This window comes from Cyprinodon tularosa, unplaced genomic scaffold, assembly GCF_016077235.1.
Source record: "Cyprinodon tularosa strain WSP-4 unplaced genomic scaffold, ASM1607723v1 ctg61, whole genome shotgun sequence".
NCBI classification, from domain to species: domain Eukaryota; kingdom Metazoa; phylum Chordata; class Actinopteri; order Cyprinodontiformes; family Cyprinodontidae; genus Cyprinodon; species Cyprinodon tularosa.
In genome coordinates this window covers 1,906,157-1,917,414 of record NW_024039352.1, presented here as the reverse complement: position 1 = coordinate 1,917,414, position 11,258 = coordinate 1,906,157, and the positions used below count along the sequence as shown (strand labels likewise).

The 11,258-nt window shown below is 36.5% G+C and overlaps 1 protein-coding gene and 1 long non-coding RNA gene across 2 annotated transcripts; both read right to left on the bottom strand.

Moving 5' to 3' along the window:
- Positions 1–3,781: 3,781 nt before the first annotated feature.
- On the bottom strand, positions 3,782–5,470 carry LOC119798083. Its single transcript, XR_005282667.1, has 3 exons — positions 5,435–5,470; positions 3,950–4,134; positions 3,782–3,878 (listed from the first exon to the last, which is right to left on the bottom strand). It is a non-coding gene; the product is annotated as an uncharacterized LOC119798083 (long non-coding RNA).
- Positions 5,471–7,217: 1,747 nt separating this feature from the next.
- LOC119798110 lies at positions 7,218–8,264 on the bottom strand. The gene is made up of 3 exons (XM_038307455.1): positions 8,189–8,264; positions 7,729–8,055; positions 7,218–7,615 (listed from the first exon to the last, which is right to left on the bottom strand). Exons 1-3 carry the CDS (start codon positions 8,232–8,234, stop codon positions 7,218–7,220), a joined length of 771 nt encoding a protein of 256 aa, XP_038163383.1. The 5' UTR covers positions 8,235–8,264.
- Positions 8,265–11,258: the final 2,994 nt, after the last annotated feature.

The window sequence follows — 11,258 nt, the reverse complement described above, 5'->3', positions numbered from 1 at the left end:
GGATGTTAAAGTATGTTCTGTTATAAACATGGAGCCAGTGTAAGAACTTCAGACCTGGGCTGATGTGCTCTAAAACTTAAAATAATGATACAAACTTCTCACAAACATCTCAGTGGTACAATCTGAAACGATAGCATCCCACCACAGCTACAATTATGGATCCAACAAACTTCATCGCTTCTCCCTCATTGTTTAAAAGCACCTATAGTAATTAAATAAAACATATGAACATTTCTTCACAGATCAATTGCATTAGCTTTGCATAAGGATCAGAAAACGTCTAGTTTCTGCACGTACCATTTGTCTTACATGAAACTGTCTCCTGTTAAGGAAAAATATTATTAAATACTTAAAAGTAATTGATAGATTACATTTTTTATTTCAAACATATTTAGTATATTTCGATCACCTTTGTCCCCTACAACAGGATCAACAAATTACAACATGCAAATATGTGATGAGTTCATCAAGCCATTTCTAGTGAATTTTCCGACAGCCAAAATCGACTTTCCAGTCATACCGCTGGCAATAAATGATGTAATCTACACCATTTTTCTGTGTCTGGTGGGACAGGTGAGTCTAGAAAATTGCAATATATTTGTGTAGATGTAGGTATAACGGTATTTCTTTAGGTGTGAAGGTATCATGATAAACACATTCCCTACAATGCTTAGGGAGTCTTACATGGTAAAACATAGTTATAAAAACCTAGACCTAGATTTTGTAACAAGTCAAAACTACAAGCAGAAAAAAAACAGGGGAAGCATCATTATTTAAGTTTTTTTTTTCCATTTTTTGTGCTCGTGTGTCACAAAACTTAAGCACATGGCTTCAGTGTAGTTGTTTGCCAAAATTATTCATTCTATAAAATTAGATTTTTGCAAATGTTTAAGACATCTCATATTTGTTCTTTTTCTGTACTTTTTGCATCTTTTATGGTGAAGGAAAAAGTTAAATATAACTTTCAGACAGGTTTTTAACATTAGTTGTAAGTCACTCAGCCAATTATTGCATAAAGTGTACTTTTGCATATAACTGTAAACCTTTATTACAAGAGAAATATTTTCTGTCATACTTTTTTTTGTTTTACATGTACTATTATGTCAATAAAATGATCAGTTCTGTAAAATTAAATTAATTAATTAAATGTTAAACGTGGTTACATAAGGATTTAAACTATTATGACAACTAATTTTTTGCTTCTATTAATCAAAACATTTTCATATTTAGATTAATTTCCTTTAAAGTCAGAAACAAAGAAGGGATCTTCAAATGTCAAAAACAGATGGAAAAGTATTGGATTTTCCACCTCTAGGCAGTCAACTTTTCTCAAATCATTGTTTAAATCATGGTTTGATTTATTTGTACAATAAATTCATTCAAATAAAAAAAACAACTATCAAATGTTTTGACATCATTGTACACTGTTTCCTCCATCACTTTAAATTATAATATTCTTGCCTCAAATTATCTTAAAACTTGCTTTTATTGAACAACAGCAACAGAAAGAGAACTTTTAAGTTTCAATAGAGCACTCCATTGAAAGCTGCTGCTGCCTCAGTGCATGCTGGGACAGCTGTCAACCTCAAGACTTTGACAAGTCTGCTCTGATGCATACTCGATAAAGAGGGCGGAGCGAGAACAACATCCAGGGATTTGGTGCATTCTCGGTCTGGAGTTCTCGACAATTGGAACAGTGCTTGGGCTGAGGCTAATGACGTGTCACGAACACATGAGAATGCCAGAGAAAGCATATTGAGAAACGACCTTTGTCTCTGTGCTCCACTTGGCGAATCCAATAATACAAATTCGTTGGGCTTTTCCGCCTTGAAATGGGCATGCACATCCAAGATTTTTTCCCATCTCACCTTTGAATTCAGCAACCGCAGCCAGCTTCATTTAATCGCATCGAGCCTTTGGTTCAGCTCAAGGTCCTGCTCGTTCACAGTGTTTGAGCGCATCAACAGTCGCAGGTAGCCTAATCATTACAAAAACATTCTCTGTAATCATAGTTACATCAGGTATCCTCCAAAATAGAAAAAATCTGAGTATTATGTATCCAAACATGTATACACGTATTTGATGTCCTTAACTAACAGTATCATAAAACACACCATTCTCAAATCCTTCCAGTAGTCTAGGGTGTATCCCATATAGTCAGGACAGAACAGGTCCCATCTACCCTGTCTTCTAGTTTAGAAAATTTGATCAGGTGCATTTGAGAGACCAACTGACCAGATACATTGTTTGATTCAGGTGATATAAAGAGAGAGGTCAGAAACACAAGAGGCAGCAAAAGCAAGGATGGCAGGCACACACATATGTACAGCAGGGGGCAGTAAACACCTATTGTCTGCAACCAGAGAAGAAGAAGAAGAAGAAGAAGTCTACTGATGGTGGTTAGGCTAGCGCTTCGCAGATAACTCACAATCCACTTATTACTGTAAAAATATGTTGAAGTTTTTGGAATATTTAATAACATTGTCAAAGTATTTATATGAACCATCAGAGCAATTGCTTTAAATTTGAAGATCTTTTTTAATTATTTGAACTCTGAATGTATGAAAATTATATTTTCATGGATCTCTCTGCACACGCAAATGTACAGCAGGGGGCGGTAATCACCTGTTGTTTGCAACCAGAGATGAATAAGTGTAAACACAGTGGTTTGGCTAATGTTTAGCAGATCACAAGTGATCTATTTCATAATATAATATTTACAATATGGTGCCATTTTCGGAACATATTGTTACATTGTCAAAGCAAACACGAAGACAAGATTTGGTTGTATGAATGTATTGTTTATTTTTCAACACATAGACACATTTAAATTTACATACATAAACAATACTTTTTCATTATGACAAAAAAAATAAAAAAAAAAAAAAATATATATATATATATATATATAAAACCAAATCAAGATATTCAACACTCATGTAGCATCTTTCATAAACCTGGCACATGCCGTTTTTCAACTGGCATATACCAGGTTTCAACTGACAAATGCACTGTACCAGCTGGTATAGCAGTGATTCCCACCTGCAATAAGCTTGTTCCAAACAGACATATGCAGGTTCCCAACTGACCTTCGCTTATGCCACTTTTGGCTCTAGGTGTTGCTGTAATTGTGTGGGCCTCTGACTCCTTTTTATTTAGTCATTCATTTTAAACTTCTTACTGCTGTTTTGTGTGTTTGGTTTTGTGTTTGTTTTTATGTGTGTGTGTATGTCTGTGTGTATATATCATGTAAAACTGTAACTAGAGCGTGTAACAAAAGTAATTTCCCTCTGGGATTATTAAAGTATTTCTGATTCTGATTCTGATTATGTACAGCACATTGAAAATATTTGTTCTTGTTAAATGTGCTATATATATATATATATATATATATATATATATATATATATATATATATATATATATATATATATATATATATATATATATATATATATATATATATATATATATATAAAGTGGACTGGATTGAACATTTACCAACCAGCAGCCTGTATTAAAATCGTGGTCAATATTGAATTAGTTCAGTTAGATTTTCCTATTCAACTGTAATTACTGCCACAGGTGTGGCTTGTGAAAATGCAGAAATTAATGTTAAACCCTTCTTATGTCAACCTGTGAAGCCAATGAATGAAAATGAAAAATATAAAATAAACTGATACAATAAGATGCCATTACTCAATTTTAGAAAGTCTCATTGAATCTACTAACATCTGCTAAAGATAGGCTCTGTCATGATGGGTTTGGTTCCTAGCCCATATGCAGAAACACTCGGAAACAGGAGAAAAAGTTCAAAGGTTTATTGAATTAACAGGTCAGGGGGTAATCAGATTCAGGACTGGTCACGACTGGTTTCTCTGCAGAGGGGGACAGAATGGTTAGCAGATGTCCTGGTATGTTTGCTGGTTGGATGAGTGCAGGTCTGTACCTGTACAAAGGTTTGAACAGAGTGGCAGAGGAGGGGAACCAGGAGGGTCCAGAGGCTGTGGGCAGGCAGAGAGCTAGGCAGACAGGTATCTTACAGATTGAACTTCCAGGGTTCTCCAGAGGTCAGACAGACTGGTTTCAGACTGAGAAACTCTTCCTGAGTTTCTGGGTTCAGACAGGTTCTTCCTAGGAAGCAGAGAGGACAAAAATTCAATTCAATTCAGTTTATTTATATAGCGCCAAATTCACAACACATGTCATCTCAAGGCACTTTACAGTTCAACCAGATCATACAGTCAAATTGATACAAAGTTTTCTATCTAAGGAAAACCAGTTGATTGCATTGACTCATTGACTCAAATACAATCCCCCACACTAAGCATGCTTGTAGCGACAGTGGAGAGGAAAAACTCCCTTTTAACAGGAAGAAACCTCCAGCAGAACCAGGCTCAGTGTGAGCGGCCATCTGCCGAGGCCGACTGGGGTTCAAGGAGACAGAAGCAGAGATACAAAAAGCAGCTGTAAAAGGCGGCCCCGTCCAGGAAACACACAGCCAGGCAGACGAGCTCCAAGGCAGCTCCCATGCCAGAGGACGAAGAAAGCACATCCACTCAGTCACGGTCAGAGAAACAGGACCACACTGGAAAACAGGCCGATCTCCAACATCTATAAACAAGGGTGTTGATAGAAGCAGCACAGCTGATGTTTCTTTCCAGGATGACGTCACAGCCAAACAGGAACAGACGAGGCAAAGCTACTCTGAGGAAAAGCAGAGAGAGCAGAAGGTTAGAGATTGAACTAACAGATTCTGCAGAATAGGAGAACAGAGAGAGAATGAAGCAGAATGATGAAATGGGGGTTCCTATGTCCTCCAAAAGTCTAAGCCTATAGCAGCATAACTATAGAGATAGCTCAGGATAACCTGAGCCACCCTAACTATAAGCTTTATCAAAAAGGAAAGTTTTAAGCCTAGCCTTAAAAGTAGACAGGGTGTCTGCCTCACGGACTAAAACTGGTAGTTGGTTCCACAGGAGAGGAGCCTGATAACTAAAAGATCTGCCTCCCATTCTACTTTTAGAAATTCTAGGAACCACTAGTAAACCTGCAGATTGCGAAGTGCTCTGTTAGGAACATAAGGAACAATCAGATCTCTGATATAAGATGGAGCTTGGCCATTTAAGGCTTTATATGTGAGAAGGAGGATTTTAAATTCTATTCTTGATTTAACAGGAAGCCACTGAAGAGAAGCCAGGATAGGCGAGATATGATCTCTCTTTTTAATTTTCATTAGAACTCTGGCTGCAGCATTTTGGATCAGCTGAAGGCTTTTAACTACAGTTTGTGGACTTCCTGATAGTAAAGAATTACAATAGTCCAGCCTTGAACTGGTTAAAAACCTTGAACTGGTTAAAAACAGGTTAGATTCTGGTTCAGGTTGCAGGGGAGTCAGAGAATCAGACAGGCAGGTCGGCTAAGGTTTGCTAACCATAACTGGCATAACACTCTGGCGTCGGAGTGTTGCTCTGCCTCTCCTTAAATGCTGGTCTCCTGATGAGCAAACAAGCCGCAGGTGTGGTAGTCAGCTTCAGCTCCAGGAGACCCACAACGCCCTCTGCTGGAGAAAGGTGGACAGACCTCCAGATCCCAAAAGGCTCTGTGTATGCACCACAAAGCTCTATCTCAAAGTTTCTTTTTCCTAAAAAGAGGTCACTTGGGACAAACTCTTTAAAAAACACTTCATAACTTATATGTTTTAAATAACCATGTGACATGACAACAGATTCTGATAGAAATTGTAATCTTACTCAGATCAGAGAAGTTGCTTAGAATGTACGGAAGGTAGCTGCTCACCTCTGGGGTCACCTCTCAGGAAGGGGCCCCGACTAACAGTTTAAAAGGCATTTTATGCATCTCAAGTCTGCAACATCATCACATTTTACATCATACACGTTAGCAGATGAGTAGACATCATGACTCCGGGCTTATCAAACACTTCTTACACTTCTTTCTTAGCTGAAGTACACCGCTCTCTTTTCATTTGCAAATATTTTCCACGTACAGAATGAAGATTATAATTGTATATTCGGACGGAGGAACCGTCCTAACCTGTTAAACTATTGTGGAAATCATTACTTATGACACACAACTGGCAGTCAACACCGAGGAGTAATAAACTCACACATCATAAATGATAGGTATCCCAACACATCACATACTGTATTTATCATGTTTTTCTTTTACTTTTTGATTTACAAAAAAACAGATAATTTTGATAACATGAAATTACTTACAATCTCAGAATGAACCTCACAGAAATTTCAGTTTTTGCATGGACTAATCGTAAATTTGGTTTCTAATAATTGAACCGTAACAAGATACCGTGGATTTAAAAAAGCCTGAAAACAGATGGATATTTTAAGGATTAAATCTGTTGTCCCGTTTAAAGGGAACTCCCTAGTAAAAATTTCTTTTTTTTTTTAAGAAGTGGGATTTAACTTTAAAACCCTGGAAGGTAAAACTGTTAAGAATAAAAGATTATAGGTCTGACTTTGTTTAAAAAATATAAACAATACAAAAGTAACCCTGGCAACCTAATTTAGTCCAAATACAGTAAATCATGATTAAAAAATGTATGCATACTGCACACTTAATGATGAAAAACTATTGTTAAATAAATTTTTTAAATGGGAAACAATAATTATAAAGAAAAGAATATTCTATTACCTATATCCTATAGGTATATAACCCATATACTATCAATTTCTTTTAACATTAGTATATATAACATTTGTGACGACCATCTCCTCCTGCGCTGGATTTAGATTCCTTCTTCTTGCTTTTTCAGTCTTGTTTATGTTGAACTGTGGTGATGAATAAATCAATATGTTCTCTTCCCTCTATAATAAAATGCAATTAAATTACATTTAAAAAATGCTTATCTTCATGAAAAATAGATAAATCAAATAATTCCCTTCCACACCTGCTGACTTTGGTTATCATCAATGCCCAGGACACAATCTATTTATAGAGAGGGAAAAAATACATATTAAAGTCTCAAACCCAATAAATAATTATTTGGACCATTACGATTAAGAATATCGCATGATCTTTGCAACAACCACATGTTTTCTTCTTAATTTTGTTAATGAGACAAGATATGATAGCAAGACTTATCACCAAAGCCGAGATTAATGAAGAAAGAACTATATTGGAGAAATCCTCTATGATGGCACCTAGGAAAAAAAAAATATCTAAGGTTATTTTGTAAATTATAATTCTCTAACCTTTAAATAATATTTGTTGTTTGCAAACATACTCCGGATGCCCGTTATTTTTGCTCCATTTCCAAATAATATCTGACCACATGCAGCCACAGCACAGTAAAAGGTCCCAGCATCAGAGATATCAGAAAAGTTGTAGAAACATGTCTGTGCAGAGGGAACCCCAGGACTCCTCTCACATTCAGCTTGACTCATTCCTTGTAGATAAAGAAAGTTAGGATGAGAATCATCTGATCCAGCTCTGAACCAGTACACCCTGTTATCAGCTGGACATGTTGACCACTCTGATTTAGAGAGAACCGAACACTGTAAAGTCCCTGGATTTTCTGGATGAACTGTTGCAGATGGCTGCTTCTGAAGCACAACATTTACATCTGATTCCTCTCCTGAAAAACAAAATAAAAAAAAAATAGGATTTTACACTTACACAGCAAAAATGTATACTTATTGTATACTTATGAGGAATAATATACTGTTATTAAACATTTAATACTTTTACCTTTAATTTTAACAAATGTTCCACTGATAAATATGAAATCCAGTTGTCTGACTTTAATACAATAGTAAAGTCCAGTGTCATTTTGCTGAGCCTCATTTATATGAAGAAGAAATTGTTCTCCATTTTGTTTTGTCTGAATGCGAGGAATCTTGGAAACATCCATAAAGTTAAATAATACTCCAAGAAATTGAGGCAGGTTTCCAGAAACGAGGCGGATCCAGTATAAATTTTCTTTGTAGTGAGCAGAGGTCTGGCGAGGGCATGTCAGGGTGACATTTTGTCCAGCAGTTACGGTTTTTACCTCAAACTTAAATTCTTCTGAGCAAACTAGAAAAAGACCCCACCAAAAATATTATTAGTTTAGATAACTATATAAAGATTTTAGGCTAAAGTGAAAATCTGATAATTTAGGATTATATATATTATATACCTTTATATATAAATAGAGATATATACTTACATCCCAATTTCAGGAAGAGTAGTGGATAAAACAAATGAAAAAACATTTTTTGTATTGACCTTCAATAGTAGCAACATCCCTCTAAGAAACAAAGATTACTGCCCTCTAATATAACTGCAAAGTGGGAGTAAACCATTTCTGGCAAACTGATTGGCCAATTTTTATTTTAAACTTTCACTGCACTACAACCACAGTGGAAACATGTAACCCCCTTTTTCCAACGTTGTCACTTGAAACAATGTGCATACACTTTCCAACTTATAACAATGATGTTCAGTAAATGGAATTCCTTATGTATTTTTACCCAATGCTTTTATCCAAAAACATAGTCCCTGTGACAATAAAACATGTCTACCAAGTGTTGTATTGAGTAACTTTATAAGTGTTTGCACCAAGGTGCTACACATCTCCTATTGGTCTGTTATCGAGAGGGTAATCTCTTCTGCCATAATTTGCTAGTTACAGCATCAGAAAAAAATCAAAATCTAAAAAACCCTTCTGGGGTTGATTTCACAGAGTTGATTTAAAGAAGAATTCTTCTTTAAATAAATAACATTATGGACACCAGTGAGTATCCTCTTCAGAAGATTGTTTAACAAACCCACGGTGTCTTTAGTCAAATGCTTCATTAGATCTGGTATAAGACAGATGACTACAAAAGGTCCTATGTTACCTATATATATATATATATATATATATATATATATATATATATATATATATATATATATATATATATATATATATATATATATATATACCTATTAAAACTACATATGAGGTATTAATTGTATTAATTCCTCATATGTAGTTTTAATAAGTATAAAATTAACAAGTATTAATTTAAATTTTCCTAAGCAACATCTGTTTGTCTTGTTTTGTAAAGTATCAGACTGAATTCAACAAGATACACTGGTAGATGGTTAATAGATTTATTCACTGAGCTCCGCAGGCAAGGCAGCAAACTGATCAGCAACAGGTGCAGGAATGAGGACAAATCAGGTTATTAGCTGAACTGTCTTTAGGTTTTAGTAGATCAATCAGAAATTATGCCACAAACCTTCTCAAAGTCCCTAGTGATAAAAGGGAACTAGATGTGGGCCCCACAGTAAGTCTCACAGAAAGGCTTGGTCCGGCAGTAATGTCAGTGTAGGATCGCTTTGATAGCAAGTGTAACAATACTCAGTGGAAACTGAAACCTAGGGATATGCAGAGACTCGCTCAGTAAAAGATAAACAACTTTGGATTTCCAAGGGAGAGGCTGCTCTTTTAGGTTGTTGTGATTTTATGTTCTTTTCAATTCCCAGCCAGCTGGGAGTTTATATTTCTGATACTTTAAGATGTTTATTGACCTCCCCGGTAGGGTTTGTAAAATATTTTATTTAATAGGATATTATTTTAGCTGTTATATACTGTTTATCAACCCATGCCCTACTAGCTGTGTGTTAGAACAATAAATGAAAGAGTGATTCGAGCTCTAATCATGGTCAAACATTTAATTCTGCACATACATAGAATAAATCCACCACAGTTTTTGTTCAAAATATAACAGTTTATTAACAAAAATCATTCAGCTTCAAGTCAAACATATTTCAGTTTAACACTCTCAACTAAGAATAGCGAAACTCAACTAATCTAAACTAAACTACTATGTACAAAGAGGAAGGAGAAACAGGGTTGAAAACCATATTGCAGTTTAAGATGGATTTTGTGTATGAAACCAAAGTTTATCTGGAAGAATTTGGGATATGATCAAATTAGCTTTTCACTAATTAAAAGAAATTGGAATGTTTTCAGACCGATTCACAATGCAAATCCATGAGGTGAGTAAACATTATTTGGCCAAATAATGTCTTTTTGAATGATTTGCCAATAACCTTTAGTCAAATGATTCTTTACCCTCTTTGAAATAGCTAGCAATGAATAGACATCAGTATTCCACTAAATGACTCTTGGTCATTCTTGGTAATGGAAATGTTATGAGCATATGAGGAACACATGAACACTAATGTTATATCAGTGTTTAAACTCTTATTGAAATAAAGCTTGTCCAAGCTTCAGCAACAGGTCAACACATATTCCTGTAGCATAGCATAGCATGCAGTCCATTTTGTTAGCGTTGTCTTTACTCAACAGTAAGCATATGTTGCTTGTTCTATCCCTAATCATGCCAGACCTGCAAACCTTTTTTTCCATGTCCATTGGAGGGCTTGAATTTCATCTAGCTGCAGCTCAGCAGTCAGGGAAGCAACAACCAGGGGTTTCCTTGTCTCAGTCTCACATACTGTAGCAGGGGTCATCTTTGTCTCAGTCGTTCATCAAGACAGGGTAGGCCTTCTCTCCAGTCTGGCTCTATAAGTTCTGAAACTCAAGAGAAATGTGTTGCAAAAGGTCTGTTTTGCAGTAGTTTGTTTTTGAAAGGTTACCACAATGACCGATCCTTGGTGATTCTGGAGATTTGGGTCGCCTTGGGCCCGCATCTCCACTGTTGTGGAGAACCAGCCAAAGCCCCAGCTTCATGGGCAAGGGAGAGGAGGCACAGAGCGCAGGAGGCAAAGAGAGGAAGAATGAGAGGAAGAAACGCTTTGTGGTTTTGTCTGTCCTCACATGGGTGGCGGGGGAGGTTGTGTTCACACATCCGTGGGCTGCCATGTGACTTGCCTGTGGAGGCCTTGGCTGAAAGGGGGGGGCTGCAGAAGTCCCCCAGCTGTTATTCACCAAAGCTGCGTGTTTTTTCACTGGTCATCATGTCAACATGAAATATGGACACTGGTTCCTATTCTTCAAAAACCATGATCATGGCATATGGCACAACAAGGTACAGAAACATAAAAAGGTCCGGATCCAAAAAAACTGAATTACTCAGAAGGTCTGAGGAGGAGGCTAAAATCTGGAGTCATGGCACAGAAAGAGGGGTCAGACACATGGAGGGGTCAAGCCAAGGCGTTGGTCAGGAGACATAGACATGGTAAATATCCAGAGATAAAAAGGCTTTGTAAGGTCCCCCCCTTAAAGGTCCAGCTCCCGACATGGATGAAACAATGGTAGAAGTTTCCAAAACCAGGCACTT